Source organism: Gymnoscopelus microlampas (genome assembly GCF_963454915.1).
Source record: "Gymnoscopelus microlampas genome assembly, chromosome: 3".
NCBI classification, from domain to species: Eukaryota; Metazoa; Chordata; class Actinopteri; order Myctophiformes; family Myctophidae; genus Gymnoscopelus; species Gymnoscopelus microlampas.
In genome coordinates, this window is record NC_139940.1 from 10,430,181 (window position 1) to 10,451,515 (window position 21,335).

Genomic DNA, 21,335 nt, shown 5'->3' on the forward strand with positions numbered 1-21,335 from the left:
CTGAGTGAAACACCAGGCGAATGATAATCTGTGTGTATATATTATGTCATGTTAACACAATGGCATTAGATATCCAAAGAATGTTGTTGATAAGACCCATTTTCCTCTGTCCAGAACATGAAACCAAACATTTCACAGGCTGTTCACGATCTACACAACATGAGGAAACATTGTGGTGAGGTTTTTAAAAAAAAACACAGCAGAGGATTTTGCTCAAGAACTTTTTCCAAGTTAAATTTATTCAAAACCATATATAACTATGAACTGTACATTATATACGTATATTATATATTTCATCAGTTTAGTAAATAATTACAATTTCCTTACAGACAGTTGACTATAGACAAGACATTTTACTGGCACTATCAATTAATGGAGGGGTGTTTGTTGTACCCCTCCAACATTGTCGTATCAAATTGCTTTAAAACATTGTGGTCCAATGCAAGGCTAAAGAAAATGTCCAGCAGGTTTCAGTCATCACAAATCTCTTAAAATTGAGAGTAAACAGGGTTCTTGCAATAAATGAATTAAAAATGTATAAAGATTCTTGCATTTTTAATGATAGCCGTCTAGATCAGAAATTCTCTGCTCTGCTTTTTTTTATGTGTTTAAGTACAGTGGAATTACTGGAGTAGTCTGCCTACAGCACATGACAAAAATGGACTAGTATAGATTCAATATCCCACACTGGAAAGCATAAGAACACAACGGTATTTTACCAATACCAAGACCTGACAAATAAGCCTGATTTATACTTCGTTGGGCACCAGTTTCGCACGCTGAAAATAAATATGTTCAAAGTGTACGCTGCTGCCTCCAAAAAGGTGACTGCAACATGGTTCCCCATGCACACCAGCGCGTGTTGAGCTTGTAGATCTGCTATTTTTGCATGCAACACTGGCATGCAACAAAGTATAAAGCAGGTTCTTGATGGTGCTTGGGATGGCACTGAAAAAAAAAAAACACAGTATTTTGTTATTGAATGATACTGATAAATAGACATCTGGTTCATCGTTGGGTCTGACCAAGCACATAAGCAGAATTCTTTTAATTCTACAAATGTACAAAGACTCAGCCGATATGCAAGTGTACAGTTTCTAGTAGGTAGCTACAGTACACACACCATTTTAGATTAAACAGGAACAGAGCTTAAGTTTTTAAAGACATAATGGATAGGTTACAGATGAAGGCCTCTAATTCAGAGCAAAGATCTGAAGCTTAAATGTATGCACCACTGCACAACGGTGTTGCGTGCCGAGAATAACTAACAGTTAACAAGCTAACAATGTGTCGCATCGCAACCCGCTCGAAAATCTGCTATTTTAAGCAAGCAACACCGATGTACTATGGAGTATACGTTAGGCTTAACGCTGCCTGTGGAACCAAGACTACCGGCATGACGTACTCTGGTTTATTTCACCATTTAGATTTTTTTTTCTGCCACTTAAATAGCTGATACATAGCCTAACAGTTATGCGACATCTGAACAGGAGTTTTTGAGATGGCTATTCTATTACGTTTCTAATTTTATGTATATAATGAGGGAAAATTCGCTTTTATTTTGAGTTATGGTGGGATTTCAGAGCTGCCGACAGATTCAGAATAAATCAGTGAATCCTACCCGTTAAAACTTGTGCAGTCTAATTCAGTGTCCCCCCCCCTCCCCCCTCCCCCTCCACTACTAGGACATCTCATGTGTTTCATTTCATATAACGCAGAAATCCTTATCCTATGATGAGTTACCTTGCTCTGGTATAGTTCTACTTCTTATGGTTTCACAGTAGGCTAAAGTCTTAAGTGTTAATTGAACTCTGAGGGTCCCATTTTGCGAGGCATCTTATGCCTTATGACCAATCTTATCAGGCATTTTTTATAATTTTGAAAAGCATTTATTTTTGGAACTTCTTTTTTTTTAATATTTTTTGAGACAGTCTTGGACTGGTGTTGGGGGGGGGGCCTAATCAGATGTTGATACGTTCCATAGTTAAAATAATATTTTATTAATGTCATTTGTTGCTCCATGTTGTTTGGGACCATGCACCAAGTATATCATGTTTTATCATTGCGGGGAGAAATAAATATAATTGTGTAAATTGTTTCATCCCGTGGTTAATTATTCCCTTTAGTCATTTTAATTTTGCCCTTAAATCAACATAATGACACACCCAAAATAGGGACTCCCGGTCTATGTGGTTAAATTAACACTCAGGATTTTGCGGTCTATCAAAACATCTAGAACCCACGTTAGTGTTTCCACGTTCTGCTTTGCTCCAAAACAAACTAAAATATCCACTACAACTGTCATCATACACGAACAACAGAGGTAAAAATAAAAAAATAAAAAATCTCCTGTTATTACACTTCCCAAGGCAGATTACGAGAGAGGAAGTGACCATTTCTGGAGTAAAATAAAAGGAGAGAACTAGCAGTGAGGGGTCAATGGTTGTGAAGATTCTAGAACATTTCTCAAAGTGAGCCAGCCTCTAAAACCACTAACAAGAGAAGCTTCGCTTTTCTCAGGCAATATTTTTAAACGTTCGATAATGTTTCAGTTATAAGTCTGATATCAACATTAACATCATCAACATCATGCATCCATTTCCTAAGAAAAACAGGCAGATTATACAAAAAAATAAAGACAAATTGGTAATGGTCACTGTTCAACAGTTCCATTGACCCTACAACTGTATTAACCCTGAAAAGATTGATCCTTCAGTGTTGCTCTAACGTGACAGGCATTTTCATGAGAAAAAAAATAAACAAAACAAGAATTGTCTTGGGTGCTTCCCTTAACCACTTAAACCCTATAAACTTAGTTGACCATAGTCCCCCAGGGGTCTATAGTAGGTCCCCTCCTTTTGTCCCTCTACACAGAAAATAGCTGATCTACAAGCTCACCAGAGCTTGTAGATCAGCTATTTTCATGGAACATTCGCTAGGATTCAAGTGGTTTTTAACCCCCGTCTTTGTCGACTGACAGAGACTTAGTGCTGGACAGAGTAGTGTTGCTGTGATATAATGTTACGGTGACTCTACCCATGTTCTATCAGTTCATATAACAAAGTCTTTCCTCTTCTGGGGATGGACGGCGATATGCAGCGTGGAGATTTGTTGAGCAAAGACAATTTTAGACTTCTTAGTGTATGTACCCAAGAACAAAAGGACAAAGTCACATCGATTGTATTGTCCCAGTGTTGGATAAGGCATTTCATTCCAGGGGACGGAGGATTTCGATTTCATTCTATTTTTCAAATGACCGAATGATCAAATAACATCAAAATTCTTGTCCGAGAACGGCTTTCTCAATACTCATCTCGGACTCACTGTAAGGCATAAAAACGTCAGGTAGTGCTTCCTCTGCATGCGTGCATACTAGAATGTATACATCCAACACATGCACTGCAAACGAAACAAACAAAAAACAATTCCATTAACATTCACTTGTTCTTCCCTCTTGGTATCCTGGGACTGGGCTGGCTTTTATCATCCCCCTCAATGCGTCATGGGGAGGGGGGGGGGCTGCTATGTGTGAAAGCTCATCCTAATGCGACAGCTGTGCAATGAGGCGCGTTTGTTTTCTATTTCTCCCATCCATTTTCAGATTCACTATTAATCCCTGTGTTCGTGTCTCGGCGGGCGGGTGATCCCTTTTCATTAAAACCGCCCTGCAATCCAGGCTGCTTTAGTCGTCGTCGCCCCCCCCCCTCCTCTCTGCAGAAATACCAACAGATATTACATCATTCAGGAGGGTGCTGCATCTATCAGCAGGTCGGCTCAGCAAATCCCTGGTCAGAATCTGGTAATCTTCACCCCAGGGTCACCTACGATCAGACGGGCCATGGAGGGATGAACCTGCGGGGTGGGGGTAGGGGTTGGATGGGACAAGCGAACATTAATACAGCAACAGCACCGATATGCTCCCATTTCAAGTGATTAACCATTTGAAGCCATATTCTGCAAAACAAATAGCAGATCTACAAGCTCACAACGCCTGATGCGATGAGATTTGGTGTTGACGGAATAAAGTGGTCCAAGTACAGAGCCAACTCGGGTCCAGTTTACCAAGTCTAAAGAGTTTCATTGTTTAACACTTGCACGTGCAGAAATCTCTCAGGCTGAGTGTTATAAATGTAAGAGAGAGCTTTTTATCCTCCCTCAGGGAGCCTGAAGTGATGCTGAATTAAAAATGGTTCCATTTCTCGTCTCACTGGATTACGTAATATTTAAAAACAGACTCCGGTAGCTCGGATAGATCTGACAAGCCTCACATATTTCTGAGCAAATCTGCTTGTCGTCTCTGTCGGGTGGAAACCTCACATGTTCAAAACTGTTACTTTTCAGGATTCAAATTCAAAAGTAGCAGATCTACAAGCTCAAAACGTGCAACATCAATTATAAAAGATAATTTCCATTTTTTTTGCGTTGATTCGTTTATATAAAGAAATACAGGTATTAAAAAAACATAATTCTCAATTAATCGAAAAAGCAATCAATAACATTAATAATAAACGCACTTTTTAAAACAGTATAGAAAGAACCTCACACATTAAATATAGAATAATCGCTAAGAAAATAATCAATATTTGCAACCCTATTCTCCTTCACATTTTTTCTTACTTGTGACCAACAGTAAGAATGCTGAGTGGGAGATGAGGGAGACATTGTAGGAGGGGCGGACAGTAGGAAAGCTGAGAAGGAGAAAGTGTAGGAGGGGCGGACAGTAGGAAAGCGGAGAGGGAGACAATGTAGGAGAGGGACAGCAGGGAAGCCGAGAAGGAGACGGTGTAGGAGAGAGAGATGGTAGGAAAGCTGAAAGGGAGACAAATGGAAGAGATAAAACCCAGGTGAAATTTGACAGTGTGCCCAGCATGGGTACTTGTACTTTCAGCATGAGTGACCCTAGCAGGGTTCAAACTCATATCAGTCACTTCAAGGCTCGGCGCGCTCTACTACACAGGACCATAACTGTAGTCTTTGAACTTAGTCGGGTGCAGATTCCAAGCAATACTGACATCAAAAGCAACAGCACTTACAAGTAATGGTCTTTTAAGCTTTTAATCCAAGAGCAGTAGCTGACGTTGGCCAATAGGCCTAAACGCATTCATTTTTGTGACTGCTGCTGCTCTGTTGCATTAAAAGCTTAAAAGACTACTAAAGACTATTAATGTATTTGTGAGTGCGGTTGTTTTCAAACTCATATCCTAATGACCAATAAATCTGAATTCTAGCCACTAAAAACAAAAAGCACCACAGCAACCACACTACACTAAAAAGTACAGTGAACACAAGGAACCATCTCGGAAGTGTCTCTGACCTGTGCTTGGAGAGGTCCGTAGGGCACCAGCTCTCCATCCACGGTCAGCGTTCCTCTCGTGGACAGGGGTTGCAGCCTGAAGGCCCTGCAGGAGACGTGGCTGACGTAGGGCGAGCTCAGAGTGTGGTGGGTCCCTCTCTCCATGGCAAAGAACAGCCGCAGCAGCGTGGCTCTGGAAATTCCCGCTCGCACGAACGTGAGGTGGATCAGGCCGTCGTCGAAGCGGGCCTGGGGCGCCGCGTGGAGGTCCGCCCCCAGGTGGGTCTGGTAGAGGGCCAGCACCAGGACAAAGTCCCCCTCGATGGTCACCCAGTCTCGGGTGGGGAGTGGCTGGTCGAGGGGGGGCAGCAGGTCGTCCCGGGGGGAGTTCGGCGGCAGGCGGTTGCCGAGGGGCCCGGCCGGCTCGGCGAGGTCAAAGTTGAACGAGGAGGCCGGCACGCGGAAAGAGGGCGACGGCGAGGTGGAGCCCGGCGTGTTGGGGCGCGGGGCGAGGTACGAGGAATGGGGTGAGGCACAGGAGGGCGACGATGGGGGTGTGGGCGAGAGGGACAGGGAGGGCATCTTGGGGGGCAGGGTGTTGGAGTGGGGGTGCTGGAGGAGGGAGAGGGGCCTGGGTCGCACGGTGTTCTGGTTCTGGTCCAGCTTCTTGGGCTTGAAGGAGAAGGGAGAGTGGCGGAAGGGAGAGGAGATGGTGAGGGATCGTTCCCGTGGGTAGGGATCCTTCTGGTAGTACGAGCCGTTCAGACCTGTGTCTTCCTCGCCGTATGGTCCAGACTCCGTGTCGGCATCCTGGCTGAGCGGCTGGCTGAGTGGCTGGCTGAATAGAGCGTTGGCTATCTGGCTGGAAGGGGCTGAGTTTTTCCTCAGCGCCTGCCTGGCCTCCTGCAGGTTGTCTGGGTAACACTCCTCCTCCTGGTCCCCGTCCACCCCTTGGCCGACGTCGGCCGTGTAATGCTTTCCCAGCTCCCTTGCCGGCACAGTGCCCTCTCCTTCTACGGAGCCGCTGCTACCCTCATCCCTCACCCTCCCCCTTTCCTCCTCCTCCTCCTCTTCCATCTCACTCGAGTCCTGCTCCGCTCGAACCTCGTCTTCCCTCTCCTCCAGGCTTCCTTCCATCCTCCCGTCCCTTTCGTTCGCCTCGGATCCTGCGGCCGGCCTCTCCTCCCCATCCTCCATGCCCATCATCATCATCTCTGCCTCCCCCTCACGCTCCCTGTCTTCTGCCAGGCTGCTGGCCCGCACCACGCCTGCTGCTTTTCCACCCCGGGCTCGCTCTCGTCTCCGCTCTCTCTCCCTCTGCCTCTCCAGCTCGCGTTCTCGTTCTCCCTCGCCGCGGCGGAGGCTCAGCTGTTCGCTGATGCCCATGTCAGAGCAGGTCCGGTGGATGGGCGTTCGGCAGTAGCCCTCCAGCCCCTCTGTGATGCTGCGGGACAGTGGCCTTCTGGCCTGGGGTGACGAGGTGACCATGGCGGGGGGCAGGTAGGACAGACGGCCCTTGTAGGAGCGCAGGGAGGCGATGCGCACCAGAGTGCCTAGGGTGAAGCGGGCCGAGCCCAAGCCCCGATATCTGCAAGGGAAAGTTGAGGGATAAATCTTTATTTTACGAGACATCAGCAGTGTTGACAGCATATTTTACATACATCCAGAACTTTGTTTATCCATTGTGAAGAGGACTTGGAATTTTGGATCCAGTTTGCCAATCGTTCTGTAAAATATGTGGAATAAAATAAGTAGACACCACACATGGTGCATCCATTAAATATTTTAATGACTAGTTTTAAATAATTATCAAGAACTAAGCAAAATTAAAAGGACGACTTCACTACTTCAAGTAGACAAAAAGGGTAGCATATTATCATGAGCATTAGTGAGAACCAATTATTTGAAGATAGGTTGATAATGGGCGAAGTCGTCCTTCTTTCTTTCTTTTTCCTTTATTTATTCAGGTAAGCCCATTGAGAGCAAGCTCTCTTTTTCAAGGAAGCCCTGATAACAAACTTGAAGAATTTGAATCACATTACAATGTCACAGATGCAAATAAACATAGTGTTACATGAAACAGGTGCAGTCACTATGTAGTGTGTCCTCAAGAAGCACCAGTTTCAGAGATTCCTGAAGTTTGCATGGAACAGTCTTTCCTTGTTCACTGCTCTTACGTGGACTGGTATATCTAATGTGTGTTTGTGAACGTGTTGAATGTCCAGTAACCTTTGTCTCTTTCTGCTGGTAAAAGAAAAACAGGACCCGTTTCTGGAAAGGAAGCCAATTTGTCCATTTTTTTTATTAGGTTCTCCACATGAACCTTAAATGAGAGTTTGGCATCTAGCCAAACGCCCAGGTATCTATAAGATGTGACCAGCTCAATTTGTTCACCTTTTAGAGTGTAAATACCAGTAAAGGGATTTATATTTGGAGACCTAGTAAATACCATGCATTTTGTTTTGTTGGAGTTTAAAACAAGCTTTAGGTTAATTAGAGCTCATTGACACCTATTGAAGGAAGTCTGCAAATTTTTAGTGGCCACTTCCAGCCTTGGGCCAATACTGTATAAAATTGTGTCGTCTGCATAAAAATGGACATCCCAGTCCGGAGAGGTGAGTCACAGTGCAATATTATTCACATAAAGAGTGAATAAAAGGGTGCCCAAAATTGAACCCTGAGGGACACCTTTACCAATTGACAAAGAACTGGATTTAAAACCATCAGCAACAACAGCTTGAGTTTTACCCTTCAGATAGTTGGAAAACCATCTCACCGAGAGATCATCCAAGGCAATGGAGGCTAGCTTCTGTAATAAAATATAATGGTCCACAGTGTCAAACGCTTTAGAAAGATCAATAAAAATAGCTGCACAGTGATGGTGATTATCTAGACCAGTTAGTATGTTATTTGTGACAAGCGTTGTAGCTGTCACAGTACTATGACCTGGTCTGAACCCTGACTGTTGAGGTTGGAGTATGGTGTGTGTGTTCAGGAATGTACGTTACTGGGAACCGACTAGGGATTCAAGGATCTTGGCTAGACAGCACAATTTTGATATTGGCCTATAATTATTTAAATCTGACTGATCACCACCTTTATGAAGTCCAACAACAACAACAAGTATGCTGCAGTTACACATACTACTCCTACTCTCTCATAAACCCACACACACACACACCTTACTCTCTCATAGCGCCTCTCTCCCAACCTCCCTCTCTCGTTTTCTCTCTCCCCGTCCCTCCCACACACACCTCTCACTCTCGATGTCCACGTCGGACACGAAGCCCCAGGCCACGGACAGGAAGGAAAACAGTCGTCTGGAGGTGGGGCCGCGGCCGTGATGCGAAGGGTCGGGGCTGGTTGTCACAGAGACCAGGTCCATGGGGCGGACCCCGCCGCGACAAAGCAGGAAGCAGCAGTTGAGGAGGAGTGGCTCGCGAAGGCACATGTCATAACTGAGGAACAACAGAACAAACTGTGAAACTGCACACCATCGCCCGCAGATACAGATAAAAGACAAACAACAGCCCAAGACAGAGTCCTTTCTCTATCTCTTTACAGATATACTTACTGTCAGATAACTAGATTGAGATAAAAAAAAAGACATGCTTGTTTTCTCTTTGCTGAGGACAAGGGACAGCCAAACAGATTTAAGTTAAAGGATCTGTGGTTTATTCTGCAAATATTCAGTCCAGAATAAAATATTGGCACTTTGGCTACCAGTGTGTGCGGCCACTTTATTGTCTCTTAGACATTTGGATCCTTCTGCCGTGGGCCAGCACCACTACAAAGACTTTGGTGTGCCAAGCATTCCTGTGCACAGTGTTATTCTGCAAATAACACACACAAAATCTAAAACTCATAACCCATCTCACACAAACTCAATGGCCTTGACATTGAAATATTTTTTAATATATCTTTTTTGACAGGGACAGGGAGTAACACGCAGCAAAGGTCGTCAGGCTAGGGACTCGAACTCGTGACTCGCTGTCAAGCTGCATTAGAGCCTATATGTGGCATGCGCCTTAACCACTAGGCCAGCGGCGGCCCCAACGAACTTTGAATTTGTTCACACATTGTTGTCATCGGGAGGAAGTGACCACTTATGTAAGTTTCCCAATTACACTAACATGGTGCAATCACTTCAGACTTAACAGCGATATCAACATATCACAACTTATCTGTGTTGTGTGTGTGGAGGGGTCTAGAGTCCTAAGGTCAGCCCTGATTAAACTTTCCACATCTTCACAGAGTGGCTATTTATCTTGATCAATGCTGACAAATTTATAAACCACTTGATAAATTCACAGTGGGCTGGTCCACATGACTCAGCAGATACACACAATTGTTGTCATTACCCCCCCCCCCCCCCCCCCCCACACACACACCTTTTAGGAAGTATAAATAGGGAAACCAGGAAAATACACTTACCGGTATGCATTATCAGGATTAGATATTACAATGGAAACCCCAGACAAATATCGATATTGCCCAGCCCTAACCACTATTGCTACCTTGTGTCGCATCTAGGACTTCCATAACAGATACATAGTTGTGTCTGGGTCACAAAAATGTTCAGCTCAAGCTGGAAAATGACCTGCAGAAAGCAACTCTTACCCAGCATGGTGGTTGATGGCACCAGCCAGGGCGTTTCCAGAGCCGCAGGGCAGGATGCCCACCGGGGTCTTTATTGCTTGTTCCCAGTCCGGTCGCTCCATCAGGCCATTGATTACCTGCACACACAGCCACAGTCACCCTGTACTCTAGTCTCTAGTCTAGATGTACTGGAGTTAGTCCTGAGGACATTGATGCAGTGACATATCAACACCCACATAATACTGACACAAAAAGGTACACATCAAAATGCGAGGCCCTTTTACCTGACCCCACACACACACACACACACACACACACACATGCGTGAATCAGGCATAACTCTAATCCTTAAACCTAACTTCTAAGTCAGGGGTCTTCAACCTTTTCAGGCCAAGGATCCTTAACTGAGAGAGAGAGATGAAGCAGGGACCCCCACTATATATTACATAAAATTGTGTTGCAGATTATTAAAGCTTTTCATAGATCTTGGATTCATGTTAATGTGTATTTTCAGACATTTAACGACTTAAACCGTCAATACTTTCACTTTCACTCTGCTCTTTTTTCCCCTCTTCGCCGAAAATAGCCGATCTACAAGCTCACAACGCCTCGCGCTGCGAGGCGTTGTGAGCTTGTAGATCAGCTATTTTCGGCTAAAGTTGTCCTTAGAATAGGGATGCGAGGGTTCAAGTGGTTAATGTAAAAAACAATGATCCTATCACAGAGAGATTTGGCGGACCCCCTGTAGCAACTCTGAGGACCCCCTAGGGGTCCCGGACCCCCTGTTGAAGACCCCTGTTCTAAGTGACTAATCCTAACCCCAACCTGAACCTTTTTCTAATTGTAAACATTTCTCTAAACATCTTTTTCCCCCCCAACCATAAAACAACATTTTTTCTAGTGAGGACCAGGAAAATGGTCTTCACGATATCTATTTCCCAAATTGTACTATACAAGTATAGCAATACAAGCAAACACACACAAGCACATTTGCCCTCCCTTGGAGACCCACCTCATGCAGCAGGCCGTCTCCAGAGATGATGATGATCCCGTCCCACTCCGGCAGACGGATCTCTCTGATGAGCTCCCTGGCGTGGTTCTGGCGCTCTGAGACAACAACACAGGATAAACATGAAGCACTTGTTTGAACACACAGGAGTCAACAACACTGCTTTTGTTTTGTGGACATTAAAAGTGTATTTCTTGGTTTGAAAACAGACACATGGTCTGAAAATATACTAAGGCCAATCAATACACCTGTGTGTTTTAACGATATTAACCCTGGCGTTCCAATGTTGGGAAAATCTTCTGAAGATTTAACTTTTTCCCCAAAAATAGCTATAGCATTATCTACAATCTCACATCACATCACGATGGGTTGGGACATTGTATATTTGCTATTTTCCCTATTTGTTGTACGGAGATGTATATAAAGCTTTATGTGGTTATCTGTCAGGTTGTAGCGGATTTTTGAGTTTTTGGTGATTTTGGTGTGTGTGTGTCCGTGTGTGTGTCCGTGTGTGTGTGTCCGTGTGTGTGTGTGTGTGTGTGTGTGTGTGTGTGTGTGTGTGTGTGTGTGTGTGTCCGTGTGTGTGTGTCCGTTTGGGATGCATCCGATCCAAATCCGTTCAGGAAAGCAAAACTAATGCAATGGAAACTGGTATTTCTTAATGATTATTCGGTGGGTAAAAAGCCACCACTTTCTGTGCATCAGCCATCCTTTTTTTTCAAATGGATTCATGTCATTGTGGATGGCCACAAGACAAAAATATAGTGATTTGATTCTGTCCATATCGCCCCAGTCATAGATAGCATGCATCAGTGTAGAGTTCTGTGGGGCTCTGTGGATCAAATTGGGCTAAAACAAGATGGATGTTTGACACTAGACAGTAAACATACCCACCCCTCCCCTTCCTCCCAGGGAATAATAATTTTCTGACAGTATGTAATTGTACGCTCAATCACTCTGGCACTCAACCTTTCTCACAAACAAAACTTGATGTATGAGTGTGTGTCTGTCTGTCTGTGTGTGTTAAATCTATCTAGATCAGGTTGTAGTTAATGTTGCTGTGTGTGTGTGTGTGTGTGTGTGTGTGTGTGCGTGTGTGTTTACCGGTCTGGATCAGGTTGTAGCTGATATTAGCCTCTCTGATCATTGGCAGGATGTGTGTCTGACACCACTGCATCGCCTGGCCCCGCCCACTGAAAGGGTTGACCAATAGCATCAGTCGTCGGGGTCGAGGTAGCAGACTTCGTGTGAATTCTGAAATGCAAAATATATTTGTCCATTACAAAATGTAGTGTGAGAATAACTTGATTCTAAGCAAAGGGCATAATCAGCAATTCACTGCATTGGCAAAGGAAAGCTACCGATGTTGTCAGCTAAACTATAATTATGGCTGGGGAATATTTAATTATGGCTGGGAAGGAAGCATTTAAAATACTTCTACATCAGAGGCAGATTTCTACAAACACAACGTAAAATATTCAGATAAAGATATCCTATTCACTAAAGATATAAAAAATATTCTTAGTATCAATGCATGTTCAACAGTACAAAGAAACATAATTAACCCAAATAACCTCATCTCCATTATTCTCTTATTTATAACTTTGTCAATACAAGAAGTAAAAAAAAAATGTTTTAAATGTTTTCAGAATAATTTCATAATTTTCAAAAATAGGTGATGTACAAGCTCACAACACGCCATGACACGTTGTGAGCTTGTCGATCGGCATTTTTGAAAATAGGGTTGGTATGTTGTAAAGTTGTGCGTTCCAAGGAAAATTTGAGAAAATACAACAATTCGGAGGCATTTCAAGTATGGATGTTTAGTGGACAAACATTGTCATTACACTGCTAAAGCCTCATCAACCTCTCTAGCTGTCATTACAGAGTTCCCTCGGCCTGGGACTTTTGGCACATCCAAGTTCAATACTGCTTGTTCATGTCATAGGATCTGCTTACTGCTGTGCATCGCTCTTGCTCTTTAGGAAGCAGCATCTATGAATCATTTACATTCAGGTAAGACACTCAAGAAGACAAAGATAGCACACAGTACCCACTACCCAGGTGTGGGGAAACAAGATGAGCCATCACTGAGAGTGCCAGAGAGAGGTGCGTATCCAATATCTATCAGTCATTATTAACCACATGAACCCTAGTGCCCCCATTCTGGGTCATGCTACAGGCAAACATTTTGGGAACATAGCCAATCTACAAGCTCACATTGTGATGCATTGTGAGCTTGTAGATTGGCTATTTTCAGCGAGGGGAGTTGGTGTAGAGGAAAAAAGTAGGAGACACTACAGACGGGGCCAGTTCTACAAATGCCTTCTAAATCAGAAGTTATCACACTTTCAAGATTTTTCAAAAATGACACGGATGCTTTCCCGGTTTAAATGTGGTTATGGCACTATTCAGATGGGGGGGGGGGGTTCACAAAGTTCACGCAGTATTCTTTTAGCAACAGTTACGTCACACCCTAGTAAGTGTGAATAGGGGAAGCGATGGGAATCGCTGTCCACAGTGTCAAAGTGTTGTTGAAGATGCTAACAAAAGGCACTTCTTGAATGGATTGGATTTGGCTCCCTTTTGTGGCTTGTGGGCTTGAAAAACAAATATTTGGACGTGCCATCTTCATTTTTCATAAGACGGTGTATGTTGTTCCAGGTCCCTGCACTACAATACGTAAACACTGTTATTGTCCAGAGGACAGAAAAATATATCACTGTGTGCAATCTCACAAAGGCAAGATACCGGTATTGTTTGCACCTCCAAGACAATGATTGATTTGGCTTGGCCATGCCCCCACATTCCTGTATGTTTGTAAATTGTGCATTTCTTTTTACATAGCACCTTTATCCAGAGCGCTTTGTGCATTACACGGCGGGGGAAACCGTGCAAGCCACCAATTTGCTCATCATGAGCAGTTAGGCGTGAAGTGCCTTGCTCAAGTACACTTTGAAACTAACCCAAGGGTCGAATAGGATATAGGAACCCTCCGAGCCACTGTCTCCCCAATGTCTCAAAGAATGCAGGGAGGGAGATCAAACGGCACTCTTTCACTCAATCACACATACAGGAACATCACGGAAGGAAGCGGGCGCGCAAAACGGTGGACATCAGGCAGTACCGTGACAGAGTGGAGGTATGACAGGGATGAGAGGAAGACGACGGAATGCGATAGGCTCTAAGAAAAGGGACAAATTACCGATATGGGCAGGCTGTTATCAGCTGTACGCGGATGTGCATGTCAGGCTGCTATGGAGGAGCAAAAGATAGAGCCAGAGGGATTAGGGAGAGGTAGAGGAGTGGGTATAGGAAGGAGGAAGTAAGACAGGAAGAAAACACAGACGGGGTCGGGCGGTCGGATGTGCCTCGTGTAAATAGAACCATGGGAGTGGTGAGAAAGGTGAGGCCTACGCACAGACAAGAGGGGTAGACAGTGGTATCTGTCTGTCTGTTTATTGGTGGGGTAGGAGGGGTGGGAAATGGCAGCTGACCCACCCTTTCTGTCTCTACACTGGACACTACAATGATACAGACCATGAGTGCAGGACAGATAACAACCCAGAGAGGGATGGAGAAAGAGAGAGAGAATTGGTTAAATGTTAGACAAAGTAAGTTAGAAATCAATGTGCCTGAGGCTTGGAATAAGTATGACATCCTGTGTTGGGATTGGTTAATATGAATCCCCACCACCAAAAAGGTGTTTATACTTTCTATTTCGGAAAAGTAACTAGTGTTGGCAATAGTTGCATCATGACCACCTTTATCTGATTGATTGATTGATTGATTGATTGATTGAATACTTACGTACGGCAAGTACAGTTTAACAAGCATTGCTTAAAGGATAACACAAAAAGCCCTGTGGCCTTGTTTTCATTGTGGTCCTATGAAGCTAGCATGGCAAGAATAGAATCTGGCATGCATCCTTAACCACATCAAAGATACAGTAGGTAAGGAGGAGGAGACAGAAACATCACTTTCTTGATCCGGCAATACCAGCTTCCGGCAATACCAACTTCAATTAAATTATGAATAAACCATCTTTTAATGATTGTGACCCTTAAAGAAATAAAAGAAGACCTATCACACTTTTGTGTTCTGGTCTCTTGTTTTTTTTAAAGTGTGTACAAAATGTTATTGAGGTATTTAAACAGCACAGTACGTTTCTGACTGGAAAGCTGAGGAATCTGCTCGAGCGAATACAGTCAGAAACGTACTCTGTGCTCTTTATATGCCTCAATAAAATGATATAGTGTGTACACATCAAAAAACAAGAGATCAGACAACAACTATTGCTTTTATCTTTTATTTTCCTTAACCGATTATCTGACAAAGGTCGCAATCATTAAGAAGTGTTTTTTCTTAAGCTGGTACAGCCGGCTCTCATTAACTGCATTGCGTTGAAGTTTGGGAGCCCCAGTTTGCCTTCCAGTGCATCTATGGCATCTACTATGGCATAGAACATTGGTTTCCTCTTAGTTTACATATCCTTGAACCACATGAACACTAGCTTCCCTTCTGGACATGTCATAATAGGTGAACTTAGGTGAACATTCTACGAAAATAGTAGATCTACAAGCTCACAACGCATTGCAAAACAAAACGTTGTGAGCTTGTATATTTTCGGCAAAGAGATTTGGTGTAGAGGGAAAAAAGGAGGGGAACAAGTAGAGACCACCCCCCCGTCCCCCGTCAACGAAGCATATTGGGTTAAAGTTATTCACAACATGGGTGACAATAGCTGAGTGGGTAGAGAGGCCACGTGGGAATCAGAAGGTCACCGATTCATCCAGTCTGTGTGTCCCTGAGCAAGACCCGCCACCCCCCCCCACCTCCACTGTGCCCTCAACATGAAGCAGCCATCATCTGGGTGAAGCTTGATCCTGGCGGGATTAATAAAGGTCTAGCTTTTTTTAACACTGCTGTATTTATACAACCGTCTTGCCTGCATGAAGGCTCTTGAGAAAGCAGGTCGCCTAGCTACTGTAGCAAACATGAATCAGACACCTGGATAAACCTGGTCACCTGAGGTAAACAGACCTCATTTGACTTCTAGTAGTACAGTAACAGAAATAAACCAGAGATTCATATGTGCCAAGTCGACAATTGTCAGAGTGACTCCTGTTAGTGCTGCTATACACCAAACACTGTTAACAAAGCAAGCTCAGTCACTGACTGAAGTCAAGAAAGACAATCAAGGTGAAACCGTTGATTGAACGTGACATCAAAGTGAAAACACCAATAAAACAATTCTGTTTGCCCAATAGATAACAATTATTATGGTCCCAATATCACGGAATTAGGATTAACATTTCTGTCAAAAGCACTGAGCCCCACAAAAGGGGACTGACACACATACCCACACACACACACACACACACACACGTATATGCACAGATTGCACACTCACCTGTTTCAGGATTTACGACCACCCCCCTCAGCAGACACTGCACTGCCACGGACCACTTCTCTGCCTCTGGCCTGCTCTCGGCCAGGTAGGCCCTGACCTGCCGGCGTCTGGACACCCCTTTCCTCTTCTTGCCAGGGGGGTACCAGTACAGAACCAGCAACGGGGGCGCGGGTGCCCGGGGGCAGCTGGAGCCGGCCAGCTCTGACAGGGGCATCAGCAAACGGGCCTCTTTGCCCGGCCGCGGCGACAGGCGCTGAATGTGGATGTGCGTGTGGGTGAGGGTCAGGGCATAGTTGGAGATCGGTGCCGTGGTGGGGGAGGCAGCCGGTGAGGGGCCGCCGGGGCTGTTGGGACAGCTGTTGCTGTTGCCGTTAGTGCCTGACCCCCAGTCTGCAAACTGGCTGTGGAGCAGGGCCTCTGACGGGGATGGCACAGGTGGGTCTGGGGACCGCATGGTGGCTGCTTTTGGTTTAGCGAAGGAAAAGACCTTGGACGGCTGTAAGAGGTTTCTGCTAACAAGCGGACGGCAGCCGTTTCAAAGGAGTCTTGGAGGAGTAAATTGGGCACGCTCTTTTAAAGATGTCAGTCAGTCACTAAACATCATCCCTGAATCGTCCTTGAAAATCATTCTTCAGTGCTTGTATTCAAGAAATTATGTAAAAGACAAAAAACTATTTGTAGCCATTTGCTTATTGATCTGGGAAACAAAACAACAGCTTCCAGTTGAAGGTGCTTCTGTTTTATCCTGCAATTCCATTAAGTGCAGCTTATTGATAGCCAGTCCTTATGTCTTATTCATAAAGCTCCTGTCTAATCCGAGACAGTTTGGTCTAAAGTGCCACCAGTTTATACAGTTTCTCAGCACTATCCAGTGACAAATGATGGAGAGCACTTCAGAAACACCTGATCCCAGGCAAATCCCTATTCCACTTTTTCCAGTAGGAGGTCAATTAAAGAGTGTTTACACAAAGATCACTTAAGTACAAATAATGATACGTTTAAATTAACAGTTCAAAAGCGCTCACTGTAGTTAAGAACGGTCACGCGACATCAATACAGACTTTTTAAATAAAGCACAAAGTAAAAGGGACAATACAGGAACATAACATTGGACCTAAAAATGGATTCACTGATTATTAAGACAAAAACATAAAAAAACACACCTTGCTCTGACAAGGAGGCTACGTAGATTTTACACTTAAAAAAATATTGGTGTGGAATATTTTGTTGTAAGTGCTGGCCCAAAAATAATTATTTAATGCTACAGATAATAATACGTGTGCCCGTAACTTGAGATACACGGAGTGAACAGCAGGCAGTGCGACACAGATGCAGTCTTTATCCAAAATTAATACCCTTGCTTCATTCTAGAATGTGCTCCTCGTAGCAGGAGGGTGAAAGACACCGGACAAGTAAACAGTTGACAAACAAAACAAAACAAAAAAAGAATACATGAAAAAAGAAAACGGAGACGGCTCCAGACGGTTCCCTGTGTTAAGTCATGGTCATGTCCTGCTGGAGACAAACCTCATGTTCCCTCCCATAGATGCGTGTTCCTGTAGGGGACAGGAAGGAGATAAACGGTTAAACAAGCATTGCTACAAACTTACTTACTGTTGGTGGTTCAAATAGTACAGACAAATATATCCATGGTCATGGTCATGGCAACTTTCTCATCTACAATATTATAATAGGATTTTTTTTTTAAATCATGATCGGTGTGGCTCCAATGTTGATCTCATGTAGCTAACCTGTGTTTCCGTCATCTTTCATGTATCTATGACATACGACTCCAAACTTTGGCAAGGTTTCAGCCAAGCCCACAGCGAGCCCCTTCGACTTACATTATAAAATTAAAGTTAGATTATTTCAAATCAATAAGTATTTCAAATCAATAAGTATAAACAACATAGGTCTACTGGTTTGTGAGATTATCTCCGGACACACAGACAGACACTCACAGAGCCACACCATAGAAAAATTACTGGGTATGCCAACCCACTGTTTTCCCACAGATACTTCCTTCAATTTGTTGAATTTTGTTCTGAGATTGAACTGAAGCCGTTATAAAGATTAACCTTACAAGAGCATCCATGGAATAAGGCTGCAGTCCTGGATCACAACATCAACTTTAGCAGCAGTAAGCAAGAGGCATTGACTAGAGAATAGCCACAAAAGTATTTATCAGAAATGGAAGTAGGACAATAAAGTCGTCCTGATATGTGGAACAGATTGTACAAGGAGGGTGACGCAAACAGAGAGACAAGATCTCCATTTATCCGATACGAACTTTAACCCCAGTCGTGACTGATGAAAGCCACAATGACTCAGAATCACACATCCTCAAGCAGCCTCGGCTGAGGCAGCACATCATTTTGGGATGAGAGGTTAGGTTACAGGAACATAACAGACTTTCTTCTTCTCTAATTTGCCAGGGGACCTACAACAACACAATGTCTTTTACAATTTGTACCCTGAATTGAGATTATACACATTTGACGGCCTTGACTGTTAATTTTTATTTTAGGTTTCTTTTGCGTGACAATTCAAGCCGTATATAATTGATGAAACAAATAGCCATATTAGCTGATCTACAAGCCCACAACACATCGCACTGCAACGTGTTGTGAACTTGTAGATATGCCATTTTCTTTGCCCGTGTTAAAGTGGTTAAAAGATATTTACTATACCTTTCCAAAGAAACGCCTTAATTAAAACGTCAGCAACAGTTAGAACAAGTAGCCTACATTTGGTCTCAAGTTTGATGGCAGTTACAAATTTGACAGCTCTAGGCTAATGTCTAAAAACACTTGGGTTTTTGTGTGAGATGTCATGATATTTTCATAACAGTTTAGCTCAGCAAGCAACATATCACCCAGAGTGACTTTTGTCGATTAGCCCTTGTAGTAATTATCAATGTATTTAATACAATTGATAGTAACCAAGTTAAATAGTACACTAGATATTTCACTCAACAGGATTCATTTCTAATTCTATCTCAACTAAACTTGTGTGTTCAGTTTAAACTTGTAGCAGAATGATCCATAAATATTGATTACTTTTAAAGCACGACTTGGTCTGTCTGCCTCCTATCTATATCAGAATCCTTCATCTTCCAAAGTCCAGGCTGAAGACTAAAGGTGATCTTTGCCATCAGGGCCCTAGGCTTTGGGATGACTAAACGTTATTAATATTAGATCAGGGGTAGCTGTAATATTTTTTCAGTCACTCAAAGCACCAGACAAATAAGGTTCCTCAATCCTGCTATGAAGTTTTATGAGAGCTGGGAGATAAGCAAACTTCATTGCAGACAAAATCAATACTTGACTGATGTCCAGTTCGGATAAATAATACAACTCTGCTGATGCCCATTGTTGCACTTTTAATGTCCTTGACACAGGGCGGGGACACAGCAGCAATAATACCAGCAGGCTAATTTTGTCTCCCATGCACACAATGACCTGCTGAGTGACCAAAGCAAGGAACATTTTTGCCACAAAAAAACATCTCCTGTTTCCATTGCTGTGACTCAAGAAAGACCTGCTTAGACAAGTGGGCTTCACACTGTGCTAAACATGTGAACTAGCTAAACAAACTAGTTCATCTGGTCTACCTAGTGTTACCTTGTTGACAGCTGTCAAGTGTAAAAGTACCTTGTGTGTTGCATCAAAATGTTGCAAAATAAAAAGGCAAATGTTTGTATATATTCGAAGGAAATTTTAAAAACAAAATATTGTGTGGACATCATATTAACAGCAGGGGGATTCTACGTTTCACGCCAACGGCCAATAAAATAACAACAATTACATTTTCAGGCTTGTGAGACTTTTAAAGACATATTTTCCCCTCGATATGTGCCATCATATTAACGTGAGCTCAAGTTAGTTAGCAAATGAAACATGCTACCAAGTGCCATTCACACAGAGTACTATAACTATAAAGATAACTATAACTATATAGCTATATAGTTCACCATTGTATTTTTTTTATAGTTGGTGTGAACGCTGCCATACAATTGACTTAGAACGATTTTTAAAACTATATTTGTATTTTTATAGTTATAGTGCTCAGTGTGAATGGCCCTTAATTGTGCCTGGACCCAAACCAAAACAATGACTGACGGAGTGCCAAAATACAGTAACTGTTGTGGTTTTGGCTTCAGAAGGTTTTATACTTCACATTTTAACAATAAATAGGTTACGCCTGTACACTAGCAAGCAGCCAGTCTTGCTAGTTGGCTAAAGCTACCAACCAACTCTCTAAACTTCCTTGGCCGCAAGGTTTAACGGGCTGGTGGGTAAAAACAAAGAGCTCATGTAGGCTCTACGGGTCGGAGGTTCATAGTCTGCCTCCTAAAGCTCGACAACCGGGAGATGTGATGATAGGAGAGGAGATGATAACGGTTAGCCTAGCCGTCGTTATTAACGTTATCCGTGTTGTAAGAAACGTGTGATCTGATCTCTCTCCCTGTAGACTATCTATCAGTCATCTTATTCATTGTTCTAAGCCCAACAAGACAAGGCTTAAATTAAAATCTACCAAAGCAGGACAAACAGGAGACATGCGCTGGACTAATATGTAATATACGGTAGACTAAACACAAAAGACGGAAAAGAATTACCTCATTTTTGCTCCCTCCGCGACGGTTACAAGTCGCTTGCACCCTCTTGGCCCTGAAGCCTCTGGACTGAACTGCTTGTTCAGGAAGTGTCTGCGCTCCCTCTGCTCAGCGACACAGGGAACTTTTTTTGCCTTGCCTTACCATGGAAGTGCATGCTCTCACTGCTCACAGTGAGTGTTCAGCTACACTACAAAGGGTAGCTTTGCCTTGCTTACTGTAAAAGAATATATTGTCTCCTCCCATATCTGAACAGTATAATAAAATATATAAGTATAAAATAGGGCTTGTTTAATAAATACATTTATTTCTGTGTCCACTATAATTTCAAAGCCAAATAAAATGTAAATACATTATGTCCATCCCACTTATAAAATTGGAATATTATACTTCATTTAGATGC

The 21,335-nt window shown here is 43.4% G+C and overlaps 1 protein-coding gene across 1 annotated transcript; it reads right to left on the reverse strand.

Annotated features, from left to right (window-relative positions):
• Positions 1-218: 218 nt before the first annotated feature.
• sphk2 (sphingosine kinase 2) lies at positions 219-21,072 on the reverse strand. Its single transcript, XM_084053400.1, has 8 exons — positions 20,936-21,072; positions 16,315-17,870; positions 12,006-12,155; positions 10,905-10,999; positions 9,914-10,029; positions 8,548-8,751; positions 5,315-6,881; positions 219-3,852 (listed from the first exon to the last, which is right to left on the reverse strand). The coding sequence occupies exons 2-8, from the start codon at positions 16,766-16,768 to the stop codon at positions 3,790-3,792; spliced, it is 2,649 nt and encodes an 882-aa protein (XP_083909526.1). The 5' UTR covers positions 16,769-17,870; positions 20,936-21,072; the 3' UTR covers positions 219-3,789.
• Between the last annotated feature and the right edge of the window lie 263 nt (positions 21,073-21,335).